General features: G+C 44.6%; 4 protein-coding genes and 1 non-coding gene across 17 annotated transcripts; 3 read left to right on the forward strand and 2 right to left on the reverse strand.

The window, feature by feature from the left end:
• Positions 1–2,322: 2,322 nt before the first annotated feature.
• Positions 2,323–3,858, forward strand: LOC108164154. Of its 6 annotated transcripts, XR_004473083.1 has the most exons (5): positions 2,323–2,423; positions 2,478–3,023; positions 3,102–3,193; positions 3,259–3,479; positions 3,539–3,858. It is a non-coding gene; the product is annotated as an uncharacterized LOC108164154 (transcript). The 6 variants fall into 6 exon arrangements; XR_004473085.1 differs by lacking the exon at positions 2,478–3,023 and having other exon boundaries at positions 2,334–2,423; XR_004473084.1 differs by lacking the exon at positions 2,323–2,423 and having other exon boundaries at positions 2,443–3,023; positions 3,102–3,210.
• Positions 3,859–7,490: 3,632 nt separating this feature from the next.
• LOC108163958 (transcription initiation factor TFIID subunit 5) lies at positions 7,491–14,187 on the forward strand. Of its 6 annotated transcripts, none has more exons than XM_033393429.1 (5): positions 10,665–10,830; positions 10,906–10,954; positions 10,989–11,595; positions 11,920–12,730; positions 12,782–14,187. In XM_033393429.1, the coding sequence occupies exons 3-5, from the start codon at positions 11,044–11,046 to the stop codon at positions 13,834–13,836; spliced, it is 2,418 nt and encodes an 805-aa protein (XP_033249320.1). In that variant the 5' UTR covers positions 10,665–10,830; positions 10,906–10,954; positions 10,989–11,043; the 3' UTR covers positions 13,837–14,187. The 6 variants fall into 6 exon arrangements, with proteins under 6 accessions (XP_033249321.1, XP_033249320.1, XP_033249319.1 ...); XM_033393428.1 differs by having other exon boundaries at positions 10,666–10,830; positions 10,989–11,089; positions 11,159–12,730; XM_017299508.2 differs by having other exon boundaries at positions 10,666–10,830; positions 11,030–11,089; positions 11,159–12,730.
• A 121-nt stretch (positions 14,188–14,308) lies between these two features.
• Positions 14,309–15,976, forward strand: LOC108163960 (proteasome subunit alpha type-7-1-like). Of its 2 annotated transcripts, XM_017299511.2 has the most exons (3): positions 14,309–14,719; positions 14,942–15,043; positions 15,107–15,976. In XM_017299511.2, exons 1-3 carry the CDS (start codon positions 14,579–14,581, stop codon positions 15,752–15,754), a joined length of 891 nt encoding a protein of 296 aa, XP_017155000.1. In that variant the 5' UTR covers positions 14,309–14,578; the 3' UTR covers positions 15,755–15,976. The 2 variants fall into 2 exon arrangements, with proteins under 2 accessions (XP_017155000.1, XP_017155001.1); XM_017299512.2 differs by lacking the exon at positions 14,309–14,719 and having other exon boundaries at positions 14,836–15,043.
• On the reverse strand, positions 15,947–17,586 carry LOC108161202. The gene is made up of 3 exons (XM_017295424.2): positions 16,642–17,586; positions 16,425–16,580; positions 15,947–16,366 (listed from the first exon to the last, which is right to left on the reverse strand). The coding sequence occupies exons 1-3, from the start codon at positions 17,584–17,586 to the stop codon at positions 16,250–16,252; spliced, it is 1,218 nt and encodes a 405-aa protein (XP_017150913.1). The 3' UTR covers positions 15,947–16,249.
• Positions 17,587–19,752: 2,166 nt separating this feature from the next.
• On the reverse strand, positions 19,753–21,326 carry LOC108161203. Of its 2 annotated transcripts, none has more exons than XM_033393431.1 (3): positions 20,382–21,326; positions 20,165–20,320; positions 19,753–20,129 (listed from the first exon to the last, which is right to left on the reverse strand). In XM_033393431.1, exons 1-3 carry the CDS (start codon positions 21,324–21,326, stop codon positions 19,986–19,988), a joined length of 1,245 nt encoding a protein of 414 aa, XP_033249322.1. In that variant the 3' UTR covers positions 19,753–19,985. The 2 variants fall into 2 exon arrangements, with proteins under 2 accessions (XP_033249322.1, XP_017150914.1); XM_017295425.2 differs by having other exon boundaries at positions 19,753–20,093; positions 20,159–20,320.
• Between the last annotated feature and the right edge of the window lie 6,146 nt (positions 21,327–27,472).

Raw genomic sequence — 27,472 nt, forward strand, 5'->3', positions numbered from 1 at the left:
GGTCTCGGGCATGGGGAATGGCCATGGGCCACTGAGATTGGGAGCCCAGGCAATCAGCGACGTCTGCAGATGTGCATGCACATGTCCATGTCCTATCTACTGTCCGTCCTGCTGCTACTCCTCTCTCTGTGTGTGCAGGCGCCTGCGCCGTCTCCATGGCTCATGTTGTGTCCTCATTAAACCCCCCCACACACACACAGGGAAAGGGAGAGGGGCAGGATGAGGGACGCCCGCTCTAATGAGTTCCAGGCTCCGCACGGGGGCATATGTTGTCGTCTATTCCGCGTGTGTGTGTGTGTCTGTGTGTGTGTGTGTGTGGCATGGTGGCACACCCTAGCCGCGTTCCAGTTGATAGCCAGCCAGCCGTCTCTCGCGCGCTGCTGCTGCTGCTGTGTCACACATCTGGGTGCAAATTATGGCACATTTCAAATAGCACAAAAACTACACTGAGAGAAAATTTACAAGGGATCTTTGCTGAAAAGAATGTAAAGCAAACTTTAAACATGAAGAAAGTAGAAATGATACCAGAAGATACGAAATATTTAAGCCTGAAGAAATCGTATCCTTATCGTATCAGAACATTAATTTGAAGTCCTAAATAGGGATCATACTTTGATAATCTCTGTTCTTTAACGCCAGATTTCGATTTAATTATAGTTTCTGAGCTTGAGTACCTAACGACAGAAAATCTGTCGTTATTTTTGAATTTCCAAACCGATTCCCAGTTCAAATTCAAAAGAAACAAATAGCTCTTTTCTATAGATCCCCTTTCTCATCACAATTACCCTTCCCAGGCTGTACAGATCTCTTCAAGTCTTCCAAAGACTTTCCCCAGTGCACCGTCCACACACTGGCGGTGCACACTCCGCCTGGCCTGGCAGCCAGAAAGAGAGCGCGATAATCGCATAAAAGTTTACATTTATGATGCTCCAGCAGCAGCGGCAGCAGCGGGGCAGGGAGGCCCCCGGGCAGGGGCTAGGGGCTTCTCGGATAGGTGCCGCACCCCCTCGGCAACCCGGAGGAGACTCAGTCACAAACACCTCGGCCGTAAAACATTCGGCTGACGGCAGCATACAAAGACTGACACAGACCCCACGAGCGGACGAAAGGACGGACGGACGGACAGCTGTTTGAGAGGGCCAACTATGAGTGCGGATGCAGCAGGGGTTGGTTGGTGGCCTGTGTATGAAAGCTCTATGGCTCTCTAGGTCTAGTGGTAAATGTGTGCGATGTGCAGCAGACCCCAAACCCACCAGCCGCTGCTGCTGCTGCTGCTGCTGCTGCAGAGGACGACGGACTTGCAACGAGAACAAAAAGGCGCGAAAATCCATTCGCACATAAAATGCGCCACAGTGTGCATTATTTTAATGTCACTGATAAATCATTTTTATGTCGGTGCTAAATCAAAAGATGGACGAGCAAATGCCGTATTTCAAGCGAGAGTCCTGGCCGCAGAGGGGTACTGTACGGTACGGTACGGTACGGCTACCGGCTACAGACTACGGGTGTCACACATGCACCCCGGGCAAAGGTGTGCTCTGCTCCGGGGTCTGGGCCTGGTCCTGGGCCTGTGTTATGGGTCTGCACTGCCGCCTGCATTCGTCCATTAAAATGCGCTCCGGTGTGTCCAAAACACAAGCAGCAGCAGCCAGAGGCAGCCTCGTCTACGGGCGGGGCGGTTGCAAGGCCCGTTTATTTATTATTAACACAAAAAAGACCCCGAGGACGAATTGCAGTTTTGCTTTGGAGCCTGAGCCCCAGTCCGACCTCCCGGCGGAATGCGCAACTGCTCTCTGAGTGGCCGCTGCCGCTGCCTGCTGCCTGCTGCCTGCTGCCTCATAATTCGTTGTCCTTCCAGGTCCACCACTCTCCTGTGTGCTCTACTGCTGCAGGAATTCATCTGTTTGCGGTCCAAACACGTGCCGTTGGCCAGAAATAATGTGCACTGGAATCTGCTTGGACTAATGGGTGCAGAACATGATATTTGGCTTAGGCCTCGGCCAAAAGGGGAACTCGAATGATCTCCAGAAACTTGTTCTTCCTGCGAGGATCGCACAAAGATGCAGATTTCTCTCAACAAGACTCGATAGACTAGAATTTTGAATAAAAACAGTCTCTGAAATGAACAACACATAAATAAGGATGGGGGTTTTGCGATAGAGATCTGTGTAGTATTTTAAATTCAATAAAATAAAAGCAGTAAATAATAAATGCAAAAAGCAACAATTGTTGAGGAGTTTATTACAGAGTAGCAGGTGATCAAAACATTATAAATATTTATTAAAATGTATGCACATACTATCGCAGTTTATTCAATGTATCGATAAGTTCAATCAATATATTTTGCACCGCCAACTTATCATCGAAGAGGGCCAAGTGAAATTGTGCTTAAAAAAAAAGAATTAGTAAAGAACAGGAGAAAAGTAAGTTAACAAAATAAATTAAATGACAACTACACTACCGGTCCGTTCGCATAGAAATTCAGCAACGAATATGAACGACTGGGCCGCCTACATAGCCCCTTTCAATGAGAGACGCCGCATCGCCGAGCCAGACCCGGCGCACATCTATGGTTTGCATCACATGGAGAGCCTCTGCATGAACAATCTCTTCTCGGACGTGTCTTTCCTCGTGGAGGGGCAGCGCCTGCCGGCGCACCGCCATATTCTAGCGAATCGCAGTCAGTACTTCGGGGAACTGCTCTTCGGTGGCATGTGCAATTCAAAGGGTAAACTGATTCCGCTGGAGGTGCCGCTGGAGGCATTCAAAGTAATACTGCGCTACGTTTACTCGGGCCCTGTGCCCTTATCCTTGGATACGGATGCTATCGTGCAATTGCTCGATTTGGCCACTATGTATGGCTTGCTGGAACTCAGGGAGGTCATAACCAGATACCTAAACGGCCGTAGTGTTTCTTAGATGACCCTGTTCAGAAAAAGGCCGTCAGGCAAGGAACTGGAGCGGGCGTGCATAAAAGACAAATATCTTCTCAACAATTCCAAACAATCCAGCATACCCGATTTGTATGCGCATTAGATATAATTTCTGGAAAATTTAAATTTACATATTCATCATATTTTCTTTATTGGGCGTCTATTTAGGTGCTACAAAATCAAAGGATGTACTCAAGCTGACTTGAGTTGCAGGAACAGAGTGCACACCTCCTCGCCAGTTAATACAAATTAATACTTCAGTATATTTCTGTTCAAAGTGGGTCCGCATTGGCTTTATTAACAATTAATATTCATTAATTTTCAGCTCCGCAATATTCTTTCTCTATTCAACTTGGAGGTGCATCAGATGGAGAGTAAAAATAGTACGCTCCATATCCCACCTATTCTAACCTACGTTCCTATCCAAAAACATCGTTTTTCAATTGTATCCCTGGTATAAGGCAGCCCAGTTTTATGTGTCAAAGTCTACAGAGAACTTCGGAACTAAAAATACAACTAAAATTCGATTGAAATAAAATTTCAAACGTAAGTACAAAAATAATATATGATAGTGAATGGTGGTCTAAAATTTAAATATTCTGCAGTTCTACAATCAAAATGATTCGCCCCTTGCAGCCTGATATGCGTGCGGTCGAAGAGGTGGCCAAAAAAGAAGTTCAAGCAAATATTTTCTTATTTGTTCTGACCTGTGCCCTGATACGCTTTGTGCCAAAAATCATATGCAAGATCTTTTAGAGGTCTTTTAGAGATCATACACTGGAGGGCGCGGCTGAGAGTACAATATTCGAAATTCATAATCCACACTGACACAAAATGTTCACTACCAGAGATTCAATTCAGACATAATGCATTTGTTAATTATCTAAGCACTCGTTTATAATAAACATAAGGGGTACCAAGCAGATACAGTTACATAGATTCCCTTCATCGATTAGGAAGCCCGTTCAGGGCGCTCCCATTCGATCATTGAGTGGAAAAGCCACATTATTTACCATAACAAAATCTTATAAATTTATTTATACAATTGTGAGTGGGAAAATCTCTACCGGACAAGCGATTAACTTCCACTTGACTGTGATTTGAATGAACATCAGTCACAGGAGGCAATGGGCCACAACCGCAACGAGAACGAGGACCCTCCTGTGTTTGCCCTGGGGCTTCGACACCTTTTGCACGAGAAGGCAGGGCGCGTGACAAGGGGAATATAAATCAAATAAACAAACCTCATTAACATATTATCAGCCTCAAATTGTGACACCGCCCGTCATCTTAAGTTCAAGTGAGAAATCTGTCACGAGGCATTAAATCGTTTGCTGAGGCAGCCCCCAAAAGCCGCAAGTATCCTGTGCTCCTGTGCCCCTGTGTCTCCTGGAGCTGGATGGATGAATATTCCCGGAATCCCGGCACACATAATTATGCGTGTAAACAAGCGTGATGATAGTGCGCTGACGTGTGACGATGATGCTGACTGCTGACGACGCGTTTCCCTGGCCCTGGCCCTGGCCCCGGAAAGGGTTAAGCCGTGACTTCTTACCTATCCCGGACTCCGTGCAGCCCTCTGGTTTCCACCCCCCGACAGCACACTGATGGAATACTCAACTACTGGCAAAACAAATTGCTTAAAATCCTCTCACCCCTGGAGTGGAGTAGAGCTAGTTTCCAGGCACTTTTCTGGCTGGGCTGCTGATTTATTCGCGTTGTGTTGGCAACAATTAGAAAAGTTACCGCAGGATGTGCACAAAACACAACACAGCACCCAAGGACTCAAGGAGAGAGATGTCTTTGCCGTCTGGTGGCGTCGGCTGCTTCGCCTGACAGGTCTCCAGGTCTCACCGTTCACGTTCTCGTACTCCTTTGTTCTGGGCCGCTGGCGCTGTGCGTTTTAATTTGACGAAAGACTGATGACACCTCATTAATATTCATTGCCGTGCTACTGCCAGGCGCGCACTCTGGGATTCTCTTCTGGATTCCTCCATATATCCTGTTTATGCCAGAGTTTATTCATTGTCCCTGGCCCCCGATCCCCCTTTGTGTGTGTTTGCCTCAAGATGGATGCCTTGCCGTTGCTTCGTTGGATTGCCGGGCTGTCCTGATTCTAATGAGGCGTTAAATGTTTCCTTTTTTCCTTGACAAAGAGTTGTGGGGGACATATTGTATGGGAACCTCAGCGTTGAAGTGGTGTTCGGTTTGAGATTTCCTGGAAGTAGGTTAATAGAGGATACTTGACTAAAGTGAATCCCAAATTAGCTTCGATTTGGATCTCAGTGGTACCTTCGAAGCCAGCCCCCAGGTCACTTCTAGAGCGACCTTTTTTCTAAGCAAAACCTTTATTCAAATCTTAGTTAATCTCTCGGGGCAACCACCACTGGAGTGGACTGGAGTGTCAACCAACTTAACGATCGCTGGTAACGATACACCCTCTTCGTACATATTATATACTTATTTAACATATTTAAATTGTAACCATCGTTATCCACTCTTGTTTAGCAGTTTATCGTCCGGCCTCCCACACGACCATAAGTATTTCAAATTAATGGCAACACTTCAAAATAATTATGAAGCACATGCCACACGAAAACCAACACCATTCCAGGGGGGTGAGGAGGCAATGAATGGGGTTCTTGGGGTTCTTGTCGCTTACCTTCACCTTCTGGCACTTTTAAGATGCTGCCGCGTGACATATTTATGAAGTTCAATTATCATAAAATGCAAATGAAATCGTCATGGCCCGGAAAACGTCAAGCTGCCTGCCGCCGGCCTCCTGCCCTCCAATAAAACAAAACAAAAACCCTAACGCCCAGACCTTGGAGACATGGCCAAAATTAAGCAATTTACTTGCGATATCCGGCCCCGGCCCCCCACCTTTGACCTGCCACCAAGGAGGGGGCGTACTGGGCGCACTGGGCGCAATGTCAGGTGTCAGGACAGGACATCTTCTTTGGGTTTGCTGAATTTTATCTGTCGACTGGCGCTATTAAAAGAAATTACGCTCAAAACTAAATTGCGGGGCCAGCAGCACGACCAGAAAACAGGACCAGGATCTGGGGTATGTGGGGTGTACCGCCAGCATTGAAATGAGAAACGATTATGTTTTCGGCCCGGGCCGGGGGCCGGGGACCGGGGGCCCTCGTGGCATCCGTGTGGCATAAAGAAATGCCAAAGAACAAGAGGAAAACTTTTTAACTTGTTTGCCATGTTGCTATTTACAAGTCCTGTGGGACATACCCTCCCGCCACCACCTACCAGCACTACCTCATCGCCCAGGACCCAGGACCCATCCCCATGCCCCATTCCATCTGTCGTAGCGGTGGCGGCGCTTCAGGTAACTCCATTGCCGCATTGCGCTGATGTTTGCGTTTTTCCGCGATGTTCTTCTTTGTTTGTGGCGGTTTTTCTGGGCATTCCTCGGCATTTGTCTGGAGCCCTCGTCTCCGTCTTCGTCTTTGTCTCTCACTTGTCGCCTTTTTGTGGGTTTCGGTTCTCTCAAGTTGCCGTAATATGTTTCCGTTAGTTTTGGCTCGTCTTCGTTTGGTTTTTGGGGCTGCTTTGAGGCAGGGAATGTGGGGTGGCTTGAGGTGGTTTCGGTGGACCCCAAACCGTTATGGTAATTTAGTGGCGCAATTTTGCGGAAATTGATGCTGTTGCTCCAAGCGTTTTTCCACCCCACGACCCACTCTGACCATTGCCAGGATTGGCATTTTGGTGTGGGGTTGTCTAATTTTCATCTGGAAACATGCATTTTAATAAGCATTTAAATGTGTGTACAAAAACGGTATGCTATGCGCCACTGTCATTTGATTTTACAATGTTAAGTCTTCCATTTGAGATGAGATAATGGTGTGGGAAAGTGCTACAGAAATGCTGTTGAAATATACGAAATATTCCCTTAAATGACATTTGTAAGTGAGTGAAGTTTTAGTGTAGTCTGATAAAGGATTCACTATTGCTTACATTTTAATTTAAATATTTATTTAAATAAAATATAATTATATAATAATCGTATTTAAAGTACAAGACATCTATGCCTCTGCAGGTTCTACGATATCACATATCTCTATCATTATGCAACAGCATTTTTACTCGACGAACCAAACCGAATTTTTCGGATAGATTTGGGGCTTAATATTTATTTATTTTTTATTAAAAGAAGGGTATATTTTTAGTGGTAGTACTTCATTGAGCTTTACAGGTATTTGTGCATATTTATCCATAATTAGGATTTTGTAAAACTAATTACCCAATGGGAATTTTTGAGCTGATTATATTAAAAAAACAAAAAAACAAAAAAAGTTTTGCATAGAACACCTTGCTTATATAGATACAGATAATGTTTCAGCTAAGCTCTTAATTTTGAAAGCCTCTTCAGCTCAGCTCGGCTTTCCGCCCCTTTTTTCAGCCTGAATGCGCCTCTGCATCATTTAAAATGTTTTTCAAATATCATTAGACTGATTAAATTTCTCCTGCCCAAAGTTCAACGATTCAATACGTCCTGGAATACCCCTATTGAGACCATAATTCCTGGTCACACTGGTGGGAATGACTCTGGCATTTTCCGTTGTTAAAGCGAAACGAAAAGAAGATCCCATAAATGGATTAGATTAAAGCGAATGTCAGTACAGAAGTCCAAGGCGAAAAAACAGGTCCGAGAAGCGCCGGAGGTGGATTTCGAGATGGAGTGCAACAATATTGAAACCAATCAGAATATGGAAAAATTGAAAGCCAAAGTGCGCGCAAGAGAATCTGACTTCTCAAGCGATCACGACAGCACTTCACTGGAATCCAGCTCCGATGGCAAGTCCGAAATGCAAGATGAACCTCAAGAATGGAGTAAGCTGACATTTCCCAACTTGGGCTCTTCCCCAAAACGTGACAAAGCATCCCGTGAAGGACAGTCGATGGGGTAATGTTTTCAGATCATATTTACGAGATACATATGTATTATACGATTCCAATTTCATGTAGCATTGCAAAATTAATTGGGGTATCGTCGTCCATGGACGTGGACGAGCATAGTGGCTCGATGCCGTCAATGCCTCTGTTCGAGGACACAAATGAGGACGCAATTCAGTTTAAATATCTCAGATATCACCAGGATATCTTTATCACCTCTACTCAATCAAACTCCAGCAAACCTCCCAAGGAACCCAGCACGGATTATGACGAGGACTTGCATTGCTTTTCTGACGACACACACAGTTGGGAATTCGACTTCAGTGATGTGGAGGACAAGGAGGAAAGTCTTTATCCTATTTGCAGAAAAGGAAAGGAAAGTTGGTTGCACCTGCCGCTGCACACAGTCGAGGTGCCTTTTGGGTATACCAGCTCGAAGAATGCTGGCAGACGATCGACCCCAAGTGGGAGGGAGACGGTTGGCAGGCAGGCAACTGAGTTCTACGATGACAGTGCCACCGGACACTGCCAGGAACCCACCGGGAAGCCCGTTTTCAAGGTCATCAAGCAGAACGAGGTGTTCGAGCAGTACGAGCAGGCTTTCCACGCCGTGCAGTCCATGGTTGAGGCGGTGTGCGATCGCTTCAGATACGACATCTCGCAGCTGCTGTATCCTCTGCTGGTCCTGGCCTATTTGCAAATGGTGGCCAGCGACAACGTAGACGGGGCCGCGACCCTCGTGAAGAACTGCGGCAAGTACTTGGATGACTCCTACAGGCCGCGGCTTGCAACGCTGAAGAAAATCCTCAGGCCAGCGGAGGTACCATCCAGAGCGCAAGGGCTGCTGAACGGTCACTACAAGGTGGACATCCTGATGGCCCGGGACGCCTATACGCAGTGCCTGATCCACTTGGCGCGCATTCCGTTTTGGCAACAGGACAAAATCATGGGCCACATCCGCCTCCGGAAATACGACGACGAGGAGCTGCCCAAGCAACGTTACCTCCTGGGACATGCTCAGCTGGAGACCATGCTGTGGACTCTTCCCGGGACGCGCGGAGAGCCCTTGAAGCACTCTCGACGCCGGCACAACGCCAATCTGCAACAATTGTACACGCCCCCTCCGTGTCTTGATGATGAGATTAAGCGCCGGAAGGAAGATGAGCAGCGCAAGAAGCTTAGTCGGGAACATCTGCCCTCGGTCTACCTATACACGGCCATGCCTGGGCAGGAGAAAATTCTGTGTGCGACCTTCTCCGAGGAGTTCAACATGTTGGCACTGGGCACGTCCGTCTCCGTGGTGCACGTCTTCTCGGTGGATCCCTCGAAGCATCTGGTGGATTTGACGCTCGAAAAGGGAGCGTCGGACAAGCGGGGAAAGCGCACCTTGTACGGCCACCAGGGGGCTGTCTACGGCTGCTCCTTTTCCCCCGACGACCGCTACATTATCAGCTGCTCGAGGGACACCAACGTGCGGCTGTGGTGCCTCCGCTCCTGGAACTGTATGGTTATCTATACGGGTCACCTGGCTCCAGTCTACTGCGTAGTGTTTGCCCCCCTGGGCTTCTACTTTGCCACCGCCTCGGCGGATGGCACGGCTCGTATCTGGGCCCAGACTAGAAAGCAAGCAGCGCGCCTCTTATCCGGCCACTTGGCCAGCGTGGAAGTGTGTCTGTTCCACCCGAACAGGTACTACCTGGCCTCCGGGTCGTCGGACTGCACTGTCCGCATCTGGCACGTAGTGAAGGGCCGCCAGGTGCGTATGCTCAGCGGCCACAAGGCGAGAGTCACGTCTCTGGCCTTCTCCACGTGCGGGAGCTACTTGGCCTCAGGAGGCGACGATCATCTGGTAATTGTCTGGGACCTGCCCGCCGAGCGAATGATCCGTTACCTGAGTCACCACACGGCCACCATCTACTCCTCCGTATTCGACATGGACAATAATCTCCTGGTTGTGGCCGGCGGGGATGCTCGCCTGTCCGTCTGGGACTTTGACCGCCTCGTCCAGCAGTCTGGATCCCGTAAATCCTCGTCTTCCAAATTGGCATCAGAAGAGCTGCTACTAAAATCGTACGACAGCTACGAGGGACCCATCTACAAGGTCTCCTTTAGCAGAGGCAACATCATGTTAGCCGTCCGCGTGGAACCCCCAAGAAATCCTAAGAAAACAACATAAAAACGTGGACAAAATCCTCCCGTATATTGCAGAGAACAAATATCTCTGTGTTTTTTTAGAGATTATAAAAGATATAAAGCATACAAAATCTGAAGACTAGAGAAACGAGGATACATTCATACGATTCCCAGCGTACGAGCACTCCTTAGTACGACTTTTCTGTTTAGAGATTTGATTTGGAATGCCAATTTGAATCGGTTGTAAACAGCGATGCTGCTGACGCATCTCTCCATGTCCCCGTTTAATCGTTGAAAACTATGACCGGCGAGTGACATAATAACGAGTGGCGAGAGAGCAGCCGCTTTCGGGCTAAGATTCTGAAATAGATGTGCAACAAAGATGCGCAAAATGTGCTGATAGCTGCATCGTCGAAATAGCAAGCGCTTTTGGGACATCTAACGGTTACTAATTGGTGCATTGGTTACTAATTCCGCGATCCCAAATCCCCGATTTCGGGGTCAGACTATAATTTCTTTTCGCAAAACTGTTATGGAAATGGTTTGTTTCTGAACTAAACCAAAATAGTTTAATTTATAAAAGTTTTCCAGCCCTACATTAATTGTGATTCTGTGACTTATAAAAATATATTTGTAGTAGTCTGGTCATATCTTTCAATTACAGCAATCTGGCAACTCTGCACAGAGCTTCGTGAACAAAAATTCCGGGAAGCGACAACACGCCGTCTGGAATTAAATTGCAAAAAAAATTTTTTTTTATACGTTTTTGTTGAATTTTTGTGAAATATAAAGTGCGCAAAGCTCAAGGAACAAATATTTCAAAGAAATTTGTGAAATCTTTTGTTAAATTCGTGTATGTGTTATCGGGAAGACGTTTTCATCATTTTTTCAGAACAAATGATTTTCTTGTTTGTTTTTTTTTTTTCAGTCCACCGCCACCAAAAAAAAAAGACAACTCATACGGATCTACATAAAAGGTTTGCTATTTTATTAATTATTTAGATTTTTGAGATATTGTATTTTAATATTGTTCAAAACCTCGACGACTTTAGAGATCATATATTTGATGGGAAATTGGCTTTCAAGTTCCAAGATGGAGGAAGACCAGCCAGGTACCTATATTGTTTCTCATACAGATGAGTATGAAATTAGTCGTTATTTTGCGAGGGATATTTCCACAGGAATTCCGAAATCGCGTGCAAATTTTGACAGGCAGCTTGCTCTCCTCGCTTCCGCTCGAAACAAAGCGGAAAGCAGCAACATAATTAAGCAGCTCGATGGGGCATCGTCTGACGATATCAATCAGGGGCACGAAGTTTTAGAGGATGATCCTGATCTCAGTGACATTGAACAGGCCGATCAGGAATCATTGGAGGCTCTCAATCAGGGGCCAGAAGATGCACCAGAAGAACCACAAATTGGAGGCATTGAGCAGGCCGATCTGCCATCATTGGGGGTTCTCGATCAGGAGCCTGAAGATGCACCAGATGAACCACAAATTGGAGGCATTGAGCCGGCCAATCAGGCATCATTGGGGGCTCTCAATCAGGAGCCCGAAGATGCACCAGAAGAACCACAAATTGGAGGCATTGAGCAGACCGATCAGCCATCATTGGAGGCTCTCAATCAGGAGCCCGAAGATGCACTAGAAGAACCAGAAAGCGGAGAAATTGAACAGGCCAATCAGGCATCACTAGAGGCTCTCATTCAGGAGCCCGAAGATGCACCAGAAGAACCACAAATTGGAGGCATTGAGCAGACCGATCAGCCTTTATTGGAGGCTCTCAATCAGGAGCCCGAAGATGCACTAGATGAACCAGAAAGCGGAGAAATTGAACAGGCCAATCAGGCATCACTGGAGGCTCTCAATCAGGGGCCCGAAGATGCACCAATAGAAGCAGAAAGCGGAGACATTGAGCAGACCGATCAGCCTTTATTGGAGGCTCTCAATCAGGAGCCCGAAGATGCACTAGAAGAACCAGAAAGCGGAGAAATTGAACAGGCCAATCAGGCATCACTGGAGGCTCTCAATCAGGGGCCCGAAGATGCACCAGAAGAACCACAAATTGGAGGCATTGAGCAGGCCGATCTGCCATCATTGGAGGCTCCCAATCAGGGGCACCAAAATTCACCAAAAGAATTGGAAAGCGGCGACACTCAGCAACCAAATCAGAAACCGTCAGGGGATTCCAGTGGCCAGTGGCCCAAAGATATACAGGGAAGGCGTGAATCCTCTGATGGGTCGGGTTCTGAGGATGCAAACCAGGGGCTCTATACACATGACGACCCTGAATTGTGCGACAATAAGCAGTACGGTGGGGATCTGGAGCAGGAGAATGCTTCCTCAGCTAAAGGAATAAATTTGAAAGACAAAGCTATTAGCGATGAGAATGCGGGGGATGTGCCTCCGTTCGAAGATCACAAGAAGATGCCGGACGCTGCATCCATTACATCATCGGAGGATCTCCAGGATTTCATAGAAGTGATGAATGATGGGCCTGTGGATTTGCCATTAGAGGATCTCAATCAATTTCAATCCCTTGAAACAGTACTATCATCCGCAGAAGAAGGAGAAGTTTGTAACGCACTGTACTGTGACTGCGAAGAAGGAGAAGTTCTTACCGATGACAATGACGATGATGATTCATTCTACAATTCCGGCAAAAAGGACATCTGTCATTCGACGCCGTTTACCAAGGAAAACAACTATCGGATGTTTGAGAAGAAGCAGCTGCCAATGCCGAATCTCGAAGGTGCGTACTCCTCATCGTGAATCATTCATTGCTTATGTTTTATTTATTCAGGTGCGAGCAATTTTTTGATGGGACTACAAAAAATGCCTCATGCCTTCAAAGCTGGAATGCAGCAGCCGGATGCAGATCCATTCTACTCACAGGCCAAGTCACATATGAGGATTGGTCCCCTGCTACCGACACCATTGTTCATCAAGTCATTGCCCTTTGACCTGACAGAGGCTCCCAATCGGAATGAGACGTATACGCGCAAGACCACGGAAATTGTTGGGGCACCGATCTCGTGCCAAAGCGCAGGAGGCGACACCACGAAGGAGGCCGAGGGTTCGTCGTCCTTCTCGAATCTTGGAAAGAAATCAATCTCTGGGGACTCATCGCCACGCATTCGAAAGAGAAACCGCTCGCCGCTAATCACTTTGAAGAGATCCCGCTCCAGATTCTTGTCCCCCAGCGTGTCTCCCCCTAGATATGGCTACAGCAAGCGCCGTCGTTGTCGCAGTCGTAGTCGTCGCTTTTCCCCCAGTACCAGTTCATCCCGTTCACCGAAGAGAAGTCCGAGTCGACGACGGAAAATACACGGGAATCCCACACGCCGTCGTTCCCGTCGCTCAAGCAGCCCGCCCATGCGTCGTCGCTCCCGTAGTCCTTTCGTGCGCCGTCGCTCGCCCAGTCCTTTGGCACGCCGTCGCTCGCCCAGTCCTTTGGCACGCTGTCGCTCCCGCAGTCCTCCCGCACGACGTCGTTCGCCTCATGCTTCCAAACAATCCCGAGGCTTGGTCCGTCCAACTATTCAAAACGCATCGAACATGGCACCGCGAAAGCGAAAGATCAGCACCTCATCGAGCAACTCATACAATGCCACAGACGATTCAGCATCTTCGAGCGATTCGAGCTTCAAGCGTGCTTTACGGCGTGAGAAGACACTTAAAAAAGGGCCGAAAACCCCACCAGATTCCCCGCCACCCGAAGACGCATCAAAGTCTCGAAAGAAGTTCCTACTAAACAAGCTTTTGCTTTTGAATGAAAAAATTGAGGCAGCGAAAAAGTTACGACAAATGAAGATGATGAAACTATCATCTAATTTGGATCCCAGATTCAAAAACTAAAACGCAACGAATAACCAAAGATTTTTGTTGCTTAGGAATTAGAATTGTATCAAAGAATAAATCCATAACGATGCCTGGGATGAAAGCCACGTAAACACCCATGTATGACCTGCCCAGGTGGCAGAAGAAACATTCCCATAAACCACACAAGGACTGCAGACACCGAGCAACGGCAGGAAGGCAGGCGGGGGGGCCAGAGGGGGCACAACTCAAAACAGGAACAACTATAACTGAGAGCGCATCTGTAGCTCCTCTCGGTCTCTCTCTCTCTCTCTCTGTGTGTGGGTGTATACTCTGCTAATATCCTTGTTAATATTATTAAACATTATTTATGGATTTGTTTAATTTGTATTTAGTAACGCTTCGTGACTCCCAACTCTCTCGCTGCAAAGCAAAACTTAAGATCTGCGGTCGTCTGGGTTGCCTTTCGCCGGGCTGCCGGCTGGCCGGGTTGCACTGCTGCTGCCAGCTGAGCCAAATGTCCGCCGCATCCTTGCTTGTTTGCCATAGTCCTCGTCGTCCTCGTCGTCCTCGTCGTCGCCCTGGTGGAACAATTACATGGTTTTGCCTAATGAATTTATCTGCTCATCAGCATCTCCACAGAGTTGCATGCATGGCCCCGGCACTGCCACCCACCGTATTGGGGGAAGGAGGATAGTGTGTGTCTGTGTGTCTGGGTGGTTTGTGTGCTGCCTCTGCCTGGCATCATTGTAAATATTATGTAGATTTCCCTATACGAGTTATGTTCATTTGCCGGCGTTTAGCATGCTGCTATCCACAGTGCCTAGGCGGAGTTTCATATAAGGAAAACCACTGCCACCGCCCACGCGTAAGTGTTTGTAAATCAGTGATGGCTAGGAGTTCGATTTGGATGGAATATAAGGTAACTATCTGGAAAATAAATACATATACATACATACATATCAGCTGGCAATTACACGTCTAACAAAGTGTTGTGCAGCACGGGCGGAATGAAGAAACCAGTGTTGGGTAGCAGAGAAACAGAACAGAATAGCATCATCATTGACAAACGCACAGAAATATTTCAGTGCAAGCGAATCAAGTTTATAATAATCCTCAAGTGCTTTTTTTATAATTCCTAAAGATGTCTTCAAGTTACGATCGCGCCGTTACCATTTTCTCCCCTGACGGACATTTGCTGCAGGTGGAATATGCCCAAGAGGCCGTCCGCAAGGGCTCCACGGCGGTAAAACCCACGCTTTAGCAGTAATTCGCATGGATTTACCCAAGAAACAATTATTTTCCTTAGGTTGGTGTTCGCGGCGGCTCCTGTGTGGTGCTGGCCGTGGAGAAAAGGTCTGTGCCCAAGCTGCAGGAGGATCGCACAGTGCGCAAGATTTTACTGCTCGACCAGCACATTATCATGACCTTTTCGGGCCTCACCGCCGATGCGCGCGTTCTCATTAATCGTGCCCAAGTGGAGTGCCAGACCCATCGTCTTCATGTCGAGGATCAAGTCACTGTGGAGTACATCACGCGTTACATTGCTCAGATGAAGCAGAAGTACACGCAGAGCAATGGTCGCCGTCCCTTTGGTATTTCTTGTCTGATTGGCGGCTTCGATGGCGATGGCTCGCCACATTTATTCAAAACGGAGCCTTCTGGTATTTTCTATGAATACAAGGCAAATGCCACGGGTCGCTCGGCCAGGACTGTGATGGAATTCTTCGAGAAGAATTATCGCGAGGAAGATGTGATCACGGAGCAAAGTGCCGTCAAACTGGCCATTCGCGCTTTGCTCGAGGTGGCGCAGACAAACCAGAACAACTTGGAGGTGGCCATCATGGGGTTCAGCAAGCCGCTGAAAATGCTGGACCGGAATGCCATCCTGGAATATGTGAAAATCATCGAGAAGGACAAGGAAGATGCGCTCGCAATGAAAAAGCAGAAAAATTAATACACAACCAACTCTTTCCAAATTCATAACCTTTGCAAAAAATTCCACTATCATTAAACGAATATAAAACATATTTTCGTAGGGATTTCTTTAAGACACTCGAATAGAATATAGTTATCTCAGTTTTGGTTAGAAGAAAAATAATTGTACAAAGAACTAGTTCAGTGAATATCAAAAGGAAAACCAATTTAATTAATTGAAAAATATATTTTTAAACTATTATTTAAATTTCGCTAGTTTTATCGTTACTTCTCTTAAGTTTGGTCATCTCTAACGAAAGCCACAAACATTTTACTTTGATTGGGGGAGCGGAGCCCATTTTATTAGCATCGTAATCGTGATTTGTTGCTCCGGACTGTTTGGCCCAGGCAAACGGATAAATTTATAGATTAAGCTTTGCATATGAAGATAATTAATATGAAGTTGTTGCCCAAAGAAAGATAGAGATTGTAGATGGAGTAGATATCTAATTATGCCTTGAGCTTGATATTTTTCCTATACTATTAGTTCATCATCTGCCGAATCTAATTGTTCTTTCAACTGTTGAATTTTATCACTCAAATAATGATACATTACAATCAGGGCAATAATAAGACCTTGAAAGAATAGCAGCTGTAAAGAACAATTATTTAGAAATTTTAGCAAACATTTTACAAATATATGACTTTACCAAAACGAAATGAATAGAGCGCCAAAGGGAGAGAAATTTGTGGTGGAAAGTGTTGAGTAGAGTGCCCTTAATATCCTTGGCCAGACAGCGAATGCGTTTCGACAAAGCATTTCTTTGAGAGAGAAAAGAATCCAGGCTTGTCTGAAAGCCAAGACGCTGTGAAAGAGTATAAATGAAGCTAAGATTTCCAGAGAACATTTTCAAGTACACTTCTCACCTCTTTTTCCATAAAGAACTGCACCAAAAGAAGACACACATAATCCGAAGCAATGCAGGCATAAATGGAGGCATTCGCCGCATAGAAGATTTTCCTTTTGCGATCCTCAAAGAGCACATACCAGGTATTTCGATAGTAAACGTAAGAATAGATCCCAACTAGAAGACAATTGCCATTCATGGTGACCAGAAACAACAGAGAGTGCTGCATGGCCTTGAAAAAGCGACCAAATCGGGTTCCAAGGAGCACCAATTGCTTATGCAGACTCTCGAGGCTGTCCAGATTGGAATTACTGATAGATACCGTGAAGGATGTGGAAGAAATTTCCACTTCATCTTTCTTTAAGCTGTCACCAAGTGCCTCCTCCACATTTGTTTGGATCTCCTTCAACTGTCCACGCGTTAGCCAGGCCAAAATGTTGTACATTCTCAGGGATCCGGCAAGACAAAGATGTGGAATAAAGAGAGCCGTTCCAATCATGGCGTCTTGGAGTGGAGGCAGCTCGAAATTCATTTCGTAGGCAATGTAGAAGCCAAAGCAAAGGAATATCCCAAAAGTAGAGGTCAAGAGAGCATAGGCCACGGCCTCCTCTTTCCGGAATCCACTTGCCTTTCCAGCCAAAGACTCCATCAATGGGTTGATTACTCCCACAGCCCTTACGGATGAGTATACCGCATAAACGAACACGTTGACACCCATGAAAAGTTGCAATCTTGTCAGTCCAAAAAGAAATGACGATACATTTTTCAGAATCGTCAGCATCGATGAAGATGCATCTAAGTGCAGGGCAAAGCAGGCCGCATATATGCACCCCAGCGCTAAGATATAGACAACCCAGGGCAGGGACAATCGGAAACGCTGGGTCTTGGAGTCCAGCCAATATATCTGATAGCCCGACAGCAGGAGCACAATATTCGTGGCCCTCAGCACGCGTGAGTGATTCATTTCGAGTTGAAAATAGAACTGAATCTGAAAGTTAAACAGAGCTAAGCTACCGATCGATTTGGGTGGCTTTATCTTTTCATGTGACGAATTGTGTAAGCAAAGCGTGTAGTTTCACACTGAAACAAATATTTGTAAGAGATTCTTGCAAAGATTCTTCTTGTTCGGGCCAGCGGCCGATGAATCATCTTAACTTCAAAACATTATGATTGCTGTTTATTGGCATAATTAGTTTACAGATTTATAAAGCAACAATGGACCACTTATGAACTGCTCTCACTCTGCATAGTCTTTTGCTTTGATCTGCAGTGCTGGCCCAAATTTAGTTCTATGATAATCTCTCACGGCATTATCATTGCATATCGATCTCGAGTACTAACATTTATCTGGCAGGGCATAAAAGCAAGCAATCGGCATCAGCTAAGCCGCCGGTATAAATAAACATTATAATATTTAACCCTTATTGTTTTTTTTTCGAACTTTGAAATAAATAGTTGCCAAAAAAGCTTGGCATCTCAAACATTGGTGAACCCGACGTGATACAAATACATTGATTAATCGCTATTAATTGAACAAAACTTTCGTTGCTGTGTACTTTAATTACCAACAAATACCTTTGGTGCACAATAAAAAACGGTTTTAAGTGCAAGTTCAGTGGTAGTGCGGCCGTGTGAGATTCCGTTAGCTTAAGCGTCGAATCTCTCATTCTCTGCAAAGCTGCAGCCGCGGCTCTTGACTTTTTGTGTCTTTCATTCTCGCTCTCGCTTCTGTAAATCGTCGCTTAAGCGGTATTCCATTTTCCGTTGACAACAATCCGAATACAGGTGCGGGCGGAAATATTGTGATGGTTGATAACACTGTGCAACACCACTTTGACGCCGCGAACCAAACCTACTTTTTGGATAGATTTTGGGGCTTTAAAATGGTTAAATAATTGTTTTTCTCTTTTTAAAGTTTAGCTTAATTTAACAAAATTTGAGATCTGGAATTTTTGTCAAAGGTAGTGCTTTTTTTCACATAGCTTAAGTTTTTTTCCCGAAAAATTAACTTTTAAAACTCGGGAAAAGTTGGAATAAATTTATTCTTTAGGCTTTTGTAATTGTTTGGTTTAAGTACATTAATTAACGCCCAGTTTAAGGTATCGTTTGTTAAAAAAAAGAATCACCATCTCTGAAAAAAGAAGCAAAATAAAATACCAGACTTGAAATATTTTTTTAAAAATATTAAACAATTTTAAAGCCCCAAATATATCAGTTTGGTTAACAGCGTCAAAAAAGTTCGATTTTGTTGCATAGTGTACTCACTCACACGCCGCTGCCACTCCACCAAAACATTCTGGACAAAATAACATCATCATGGCTCACAAACAACAAATTCTGAGCTACCTATGTTTTCAGGTGGATATGTACAAATTAAATAACTGCGGTAGCGGATTGTGTTTTTAAAAAGTTTTTATTTTACTTCTAACTTCACTGATATAGATTTAAGTAGAGGGTCACAAAGGATTCCGGGCAAAGGGTTTGCGCGATCTTAATTTTTAGCTCGACTTTGCGGTGTCGCTTCTGGATCAAGACTGACTTGAACTTTCTGATCTTTACATCGTTGATCCCTTTCGGGAATAGTTTTTCTATAAACATTTCAATTGATTTCGCCATCCCGAGTATTGGATTTCGTCATCCAAAGAGAGAACTGTAAAATGCCTAAAGTGCAGGATCTGCAGAAAGCCGGGAGTGAGATTGTTTATGAGAAGCCGGGTGTGGGCAAACATTGGTTTTCCATTTAGGCGAGTGTCAAAGATTGGGATTGCGGCGGGAGCCCTTGAGATTGTACATCTTAGAAATCAATTAGGCGGAGGCCCAAGATTGAAATTGTTTTCGTTTTGGAAAGCCAAAGATTGTTTACAACTCGTATAAGAGCTCAATAGAATTGGGTACGTTAACTTACATACTTAATGACTTAATGGCAATGTTCGAATCGGTCATTGAAGCGGATGCGGATCTGGAAATACTCAGTAAACGTTTTAATAACAAACGACTTGTTTTTCAGGCACACATCAAGAAGATTATTGGGCCCCTTGGGACTGGGATCCTTCATGATGATCAAAATACTGCTGCAGAATTTTAATTCTAAGAAAAAAAAATATATTTTCGAATTATTAATTAACTTTTGCTTAGTTCTATCGTTATTTCTCTTAAGTTTGGCCATCTCTAACGAGTGCCACAAAAATTGTACTTTGATTGAGGGAGCAGGGCCTATTTTATTAGCATCGTAATCGTGATTTGTTTCTTCGGACTGTTTGACCCAGGTGAACGGATAAATTTATAGATTAGGCTTTGCATAGAGTAGATATCGAATTATGTAGCAGAAATCACTGCCCTCACTTGATATTTTTCCAATATTCTTTATTCATCATCTGCCGAATCTAATTGTTCTTTCAATTGTAAAATTTCATCACTCAAGTAATGATACATTACAATCAGGGCAATAATAACGCATTGAAACAATAGCATCTGTAAAAACAAATGTTTAAAAATATTAAAAAAAACCTTGTTTTAAATTTCATATGTGACTTTACCAAAACGAAATGAATAATATCAAAGCGCCAAAGGGATAGAAATTTGTGGTGGAAAGTTTTGAGTAGAGTGCCCTTAATATCCTTGGCCAGACAGCGAATGCGTTTCGACAAAGCATTCCTTTGAGAGAGAAAAGAATCAAGGCTTGTCAGAAAGCCAAGACGCTGTGAAAGAGTTTAAATGAAGCCAAGATTTCCAGAGAACATTTTCAAGTACACTTCTCACCTCTTTTTCCATAAAAAACTGCACCAAAAGAAGACACACATAATCCGAAGCAATGCAGGCATAAATGGAGGCATTCGCCGCATAGAAGATTCTCCGTTTGCGATCCTCAAAGAGCACATACCAGGTATTTCGATAGTAAACGTAAGAATAGATCCCAACTAGAAGACAATTGCCATTCATGGTGACCAGAAACAACAGAGAGTGCTGCATGGCCTTGAAAAAACGACCAAATCGGGTTCCAAGGAGCACCAATTGCTTATGCAGACTCTCGAGGCTGTCCAGACTGGAATTACTGACAGGCACGGTGAAAGATGTGGAAGCAATTTCCTCGTCATCTTTCTTTAAGTTGGCATCAAGTGCTTCCTCCACATTTGTTTTGATCTCCTTCAACTGTCCACGCGTTAGCCAGGCCAAAATGTTGTACATTCTCAGGGATCCGGCAAGACAAAGATGTGGTATAAGGAGAGCCGTTCCAATCATGGCATCTTGAAGGGGAGGCAGCTCGAATTTCATTTCGTAGGCAATGTAGAAGCCAAAGCAGAGGAGTATCCCAAAAGTAGAGGTCAAGAGGGCATACGCCATGGCCTCTTCTTTCCGGAATCCACTTGCCTTTCCAGCCAAAGACTCCATCAATGGGTTGATTACTCCCACAGCTCTTATGGATGAGTATACCGCATAACTAAACACTTTGACACCCAGCAAAAGTTGCAATCTTGTCAATCCAAAAAGAAATGACGATACATTCTTCAGAATCGTCAGCAGCGATGAAGATGCATCAAAGTGCTGGGAAAAGCAGGCTGCATATATGCACCCCAGCGCTAAGATATAGACAACCCCGGGCAGGGACAGTCGGAAACGCTGGGTCTTTGAGTCCAGCCAATATATCTGATAGCCCGACAGCAGGAGTACAATATTCGTGGCCCTCAGCACGCGTGAGTGATTCATTTCGCGTTGAAAATAGAACTGAATCTGAAAGTTAAGCAGAGCTAAGCTACCGATCGATTTGGGTGGCTTATCTGTCCATCGGAATGTGACGAATTGTGTCCGCATAGCGTGAAGTTTCACACTGAAACAAATATTTGTTGGAGAGTCTTGTAAATAAACTTTTGCATAGACCGCCTTTAAAGTCCGAGCATGATAGTGAAGGACCAATAAAATATGATAAAAAAAGATTCTGCTGCTTTTAAAAATATACTCCATGATGATGGATACTTTTGCTTCCGTTCAAACCAATCCTCAAAGACCTTTTGTGTACTCCTCTAAAAAGGGGCAAATGTCAAACTTGACGGCCAACTGTTCATGAAATGTTGAATGTATCTTGGTCCCTTTATTGCCCAAAGATACCTCTATTTCATGGTATGTCGTATGATAATCCCGCACAGCATTCATTTTTTACGGTACAACAACCGTTTTTAGACGAGGATCGTTCTTCACCAGCGATGTAACTATTTTTCGCAGTGCCTCGTCACCAAAAGTTTAACTAAGTTGATCAAAGCTTACTGGTCTTGAAGTTCCTCGTCGAAAATCGTAGCAAATCATGACACGGAAATGTTCAGATGTTAAAATAAATGACATAAAACGCGTCCGTAGAAGAAAAATTTCAATGCATGATTTGGCCAAAAAAGGACAAGCTTTTAAATGAAATTGGCGAACCTTAAAGGCCTCGTATTACAATGTTCGGGGTCACCAAATTGTTTCTGGTTTGATTTTCATTATCTAAAAGAGTTCAAGGTGAGAAAATCAGGAAAATTCTTTGAAAAAATGCAGAATTAGATGCCAGAAAAGTTCTGCATTTCCAGGAATCAACCAAGAAGTATCATTTTAACTAATTGGGGTCACCAAACTCGTTTTTTTTTTTTAACCGCACAACTTTGACCTCTACTAAAACGGGTAGAATTAATGCTCAGAGACCATAAAAATATGTAAATTAGCCAATAATCTTGATTATTCATCCAGAACTTCAGTGTATTTCATCTAAAAATGTCGACTGTTGAACATTTTAATGAGACTATTTTGAATAAGTGTTGAAAATTACTTTGATACCAGATTTAATCTTCTGACATAAAAAAAAGTTCAAAAACACACCGCTTTTGAAAGAGATCAAACAGTTAATTGCACAGAAATGTTAGAACAAACTGCACTCCACTAAAAATGAAAAACAATGCAGCCAAAGAGTCTTATGAAGTTCACCGCAGCGCACAGCACCACACAAGTGCTTGTTGGCCTACGGCATCGCGTGCCAAGTCAACAGGTTGAGTTAGAAAATAGTATATTCCCAGAGCTAAATCCACTCAAAAACTTTGTTTAGCCCTCCTCTTTTCTTGGTTAATTAAAATGTGGATCTTTGTTCAAAAACGTGAAGCGTTAACAGCCACGGCACCTGAACAAAAGAAAAGAAAACTACTCGGTTAAATGGAACGGAATGCATCTCCCACCTACGGAAGGGGGATGGGTGTGTGTCAACAGTGCGATAGCGTTAGACACATTTTCCTACTAGGACAGATGGGTGTATGTGTGGGCCCCGTGTCAACATTTGAAATTAGAAACAATTAAAAAGGCAGCGCCGACTCAAATATTTGCACAAATTGTGTAAAATCTTGGAGAAGAGAAGCCAGCTGCTGCCGCTACTGGGGCTGCTGTTCTTTCATCTGCCACCTCGCGTCTGTTGACTCTTGGGAGACATACATAGAGGACAAACAGTGCGTGAACCAAATTCAGATCCGTTGGCTGCCACAGATTGCAATGAGATCTTCTTGGGGGCGGGGAGGAAACTATCATCATCAAAATTAATAGGAATTCTCCCCTGTAGCAAAATCTTTCAGCTCTACAAATTTAAATTCCTAAACAAAGCCATTTACCCATTCCTCCTCACTTTGGGAATGAATCCCTCATCCTCCGCCATTTTCTCCATCATTCTTCAGTCGTATTTCATTTACAATCCCCGTTTGTTTGTACCTTTTGTGCTCTCTCAAGAGTCATAATTCAATAAATAAATGCAAGGCTGACATGTGGACAGGCCGCCAACATATCGCATCGAGTGCACTCAAAAATTGTGCACAGGATCTCGCCGCTGTGTCCTTGTGCAGGGCTCGCATGAATGAAGTAAAATTTACGGCCACTTTTTGGCCAAGAAAAAGTACAACAAAGCGGCCGAGCCGCCATCACTGGAGTATCCTGTGATTATATGCAATCATTTGGTATGGGGCACAGGACACGGAACAGGTATTGGGGCACTGCAAATCTATTAACGCATTGCTGCCTCGCCAGCAGGCTGCAGCCTGCGGACAGAGCCATTCTTCTTTTAGTCATGCTGTTGGCTTTGATGGGGCATCCGTTGGTGCAGCCACGGGCATGGCATAGAAGGCATCAAGTATGGGGCATGTTGCATGTAAATGATGCCCATTAGGGTAAGTCATACACATATTGAAGGGGATATATTAGGACATATTATGGGGATTAGAAATCAATGAAAGTTGAAGGTCTTTCGATTAAAAAAATATTTCTTTTTTATATAAAAAATATATATTAAAAACCACAAGAAAATTCCCATAAAACACAATCCCAGAACACCTTATATCTCTTTAAAATTCGTTCAAATTTTAAATACTGACTAACCCTAATGAAGAGATTTTTTCACAATTCGTTTAGGGGCTTTGTTGGTGGACACTTCCTGGGTCTTACTACCAATTTTTTACGCATACCATGATGATGATGATGATGTTGATGATCCAGTTCCAGTTCCACAGCTGCACGGACTGTGTCCAGGAAATTATGATGCATTTTTATGGATTTTCAATGTTTTTGCTTTGGTGCAGTTTTTGCCCCAGCAAGGATTACGTTTCGTCAATGGGCCTTCCCCCAAAAGAACTGAGGGATTTTTTGCGGGCAGCTTCCGGGCAGAGCTACGCGTGTTGGTAAATCTTCTCTTTTTTGTTGTTGCTGTTGTTGTTGTTGCTGGATTGAATGGGATGCTACCTCCAAACTGATTTATGCCTCTTGATGGACGACAGGATTGGGCAATGGGCGATGGGCAATGCAACCGTCGGGCATGGGCCCGGCCTGAGAGTGCAACCAAACAAGCAACAGAACAGGCGAACAAAAAAACAGCGTGAAAATTGAGGGCGAATAAAAATTTATGCATTTTCATTGATATGCAAAGCGTTGTTGCAGCAGCAGCAGCCAGAGGCAGAGGCACAGCCGAAGATGAAGAAGAGAAGAACTTGTGTGCGCGTTTCCGTTTCCGCTGCAATGAGAATCGAGTGTGTGGGGGGGCCATTGGGGTGGCGGTTATGCGTAGGTCGACATGTTTGGCGTATTGTCGAATTGCATAATATGCACTTTTTCATCGGCCATCCGCCAAAAATTTACAGCCCTACACACATCGATTTATTGCCTGACAATTGTCCCTGAATCCTCCCAGCCAGCGGACCAACCAACAATGGGAATGCCATCGTCGACCATCGCCCAATGGATTTGTGTCCATGTCCATGGATGTCCTGTCCTCTCCTGTCCTGGTCCTGGTGCTGGTGCTGGTCCTCTCCTGTCCTGGCGCCGAACGGCTCTGAGTTATGAGTGGCGAATGTTTCTGGCGACCGATTGAATGCGATTTTCCACTGCAATTCTCAGTTGTTTTTTTTTCTCTTCGATTGGTTTGGGGGATTCCATCAGCGAATTTCAATAAAATTTCAGAGAGACACATCCTTTTGGACACGTCGCCACGATATGTGCCTGTGCGTATCCATCCTTTGACGCCAATTCGTGTGAAAAATAATGTTTTTAATATTGACAAAAACATGAAAAATGTGAAAACAATAATCGTAAATTTTTATTAACAGAAAGAAACAGCCCAAAAAAATGTCACAGCACAAAAAGTAATCACAATTATGGAATGCATCTCGGCCCTGCCATCAAACCACTTTCCGTTGCGCTTTTTGTGGATTAAAAAAATGTGTATAAATATGCAAAAATATACCGACAATTTCCATGTGATACGGTTGATTGTTGAGGAAGTTATTCATCAATTGGGGGGAAAAAGAAGAAAATATTTCAAATGTTTCTATTATATATTATTTAGGAAATGAGGATTACTTATGTATATTTCTTAATTTAGAGGGATATTTTTGTAACAAAAAAAAGACAGAGAAACGGACTTAACACGGTTCATCATATATTCTTTATTTTTTTAAATTAATTTTATTTTTTTAGTGTCTGCCGAATCCCATTTAAATCTCCAAAAAGTCTTTTCTTACTGTTCCCAACATTTACTATAATTTCCAAATGATCTTCATTTAAATATCCCTCCCATAGACCCATTTCTTTAGCCAAAACTCAAGAGAATATACGTCCCTTCCTTGGTGAAGGGTTTTTTGCGAGACAACTGGCAAATCCAAACAAACGATTGCATTCCAGAGGGTCATCTGGCGGAATTCTTTTGGCCAAAATATGTAAAGCTTCCCCCAGGGAGCAGGACATCTTGCAGCTGCCTTTTGGGGTATGTGCTGCTGTTGTTGCTGCTGTTGTTTTGCTGTTCTGCGCTGGAGATGCGCGCGCGTTCCAGGACACATCATCATCGTAAATCATGGTGGGGCTTTCTCTGGTCGTCTCTCGCTGGGCGAGATGGCTCGGACATTTTCGTTTTCTCGGACGTTGGTCGAGGAGTCTAAACATAAAAATAAATAAAAGGCCACGCGGCTGACAGGGGCTTCGCGCAGGACCTCGCACTTGGACAAGCGGACTCGACTTCGACTCGTATATCTTTTTGTTTTTTTTTTTTTCGAGTGTTGCACACACAAAAATTCGCATCGAGAGAGCTGAGCATTTTTGTTGCAGTCAAGAGTTGGTTGTTGTAAATTTCACAAGGAGTGGGGCGCCACAGAAAGAGGGAGACAGAGAGAGCGAGGCGCAGCAAAAGGATTTCATAAAAATTGCGCAATTTAAAATGTCACAACATAAATTCTGTTTGCGTTTTCTTTATGCAGGCACCAGGATGGGTGTCCAGGATGGGTTCGAGGCAACAATACGAGCGAACGCCAGGCGAAGCACAATAAGTATTAAATTTTGTTAGAAGGACCTCCTCACGGACACTAAGGGCGGCGAAAATGTCCTTCGATGGTAGCAAAACAACAACAGAATGAAAGGAAGAGAGCCCTTAAAAGTCGTTGGTTTTGATACTCTTAAAGATCGTTTTTTCTATGGTAGATATAGGAAATTGAAAGCTGATTTGGGCAGTCGAATGAAGAGGCATTTGGTGGTAAAAAATATCCATATTTTATATGGTATAAGATACTTTCTTGCTTCCATTAAGTGATAATCGAATCGGAATTGTTTTCTGTCGAGGAACACGTCTCGCGATATCAAGATACCAAGTATTCCGTCTCTAAATACTTCTTAAAGTTTACTCTCGACTCTCCTTGTGACAAACCCCTCACCAAACCCATGATACCCTGCTTAAGGGCACAATAAGCCTCCCTTCCAGTGGAAAGCTTGCAGGCGACCCGAAAGATGGGGCAAGACTTGGCGCTGACGCCGCTGACTGGCTGTCGAGCGACTGAACGAAATGGCAGCCGAGGAAACAAAAGAAATCCAAAATGCACACACACACCCCGACAGCTACGAAGGGGCATGGGGGGGACCACAGGACACCAGAGCGCACCCAGACAGGACACTCGGTGTGGCAAACGAATGGCGCAGAGCAGCCGCCTTTCCAGGAGGGGGGATCCTCCTGTGTTAGGTGGCCTGCCTCCGGTTCTCGTCAGTGGCATCATCGTGGGGTCCTCTTCGTTGTCCTGGTTGCCTTCTGCAACTCTCGATGTTGTCGTTGTCGTCGTCGCTGTCGTCATCGTAAGTTTTCGTTTGTTTTTTGTCTCTTTTTTGCATTTTTACACCAAAGGAAAAGGTTTTTGGATGGAGAAAATCATTTAGGAAGGAAACTCGTTCATTGTCGGGAATGGAAACCGTTTCTCTCGGTGCACATTTGGTGCAGTGCTCGTCAGTGACATAAATCACAGGACAGTGTTGGTGAATGTCCCCCTGTGTTGGTGCGGTGTGCGTTTGTGTGCTCGAGTGTGTGCAGCCGACTTGAAGCAACGCCC

This window comes from Drosophila miranda, chromosome 4 (genome assembly GCF_003369915.1).
Source record: "Drosophila miranda strain MSH22 chromosome 4, D.miranda_PacBio2.1, whole genome shotgun sequence".
Classification (NCBI taxonomy): Eukaryota; Metazoa; Arthropoda; class Insecta; order Diptera; family Drosophilidae; genus Drosophila; species Drosophila miranda.

Bases quoted from the DNA above. Each gene is read 5' to 3' on its own strand.
- LOC108163958 (XM_033393427.1), top strand. From the start codon at position 11,044: ATGGGAAATTGGCTTTCAAGTTCCAAGATGGAGGAAGACCAGCCAGGT. The intron at 12,731-12,781 runs GTGCGTACTCCT...TTATTTATTCAG, and splicing joins GCCAATGCCGAATCTCGAAG to GTGCGAGCAATTTTTTGATG.
- LOC108163960 (XM_017299511.2), top strand. From the start codon at position 14,579: ATGTTCATTTGCCGGCGTTTAGCATGCTGCTATCCACAGTGCCTAGGC. The intron at 14,720-14,941 runs GTAACTATCTGG...TAATTCCTAAAG, and splicing joins CGATTTGGATGGAATATAAG to ATGTCTTCAAGTTACGATCG. The intron at 15,044-15,106 runs GTAAAACCCACG...TATTTTCCTTAG, and splicing joins TCCGCAAGGGCTCCACGGCG to GTTGGTGTTCGCGGCGGCTC.
- LOC108161202 (XM_017295424.2), bottom strand. From the start codon at position 17,586: ATGAATCACTCACGCGTGCTGAGGGCCACGAATATTGTGCTCCTGCTG. The intron at 16,581-16,641 runs GTGAGAAGTGTA...ACTCTTTCACAG, and splicing joins AGTTCTTTATGGAAAAAGAG to CGTCTTGGCTTTCAGACAAG. The intron at 16,367-16,424 runs GTAAAGTCATAT...TGTTCTTTACAG, and splicing joins GCTCTATTCATTTCGTTTTG to CTGCTATTCTTTCAAGGTCT.
- LOC108161203 (XM_033393431.1), bottom strand. From the start codon at position 21,326: ATGAATCACTCACGCGTGCTGAGGGCCACGAATATTGTACTCCTGCTG. The intron at 20,321-20,381 runs GTGAGAAGTGTA...ACTCTTTCACAG, and splicing joins AGTTTTTTATGGAAAAAGAG to CGTCTTGGCTTTCTGACAAG. The intron at 20,130-20,164 runs GTTTTGGTAAAG...ATTTAAAACAAG, and splicing joins GCTTTGATATTATTCATTTC to GTTTTTTTTAATATTTTTAA.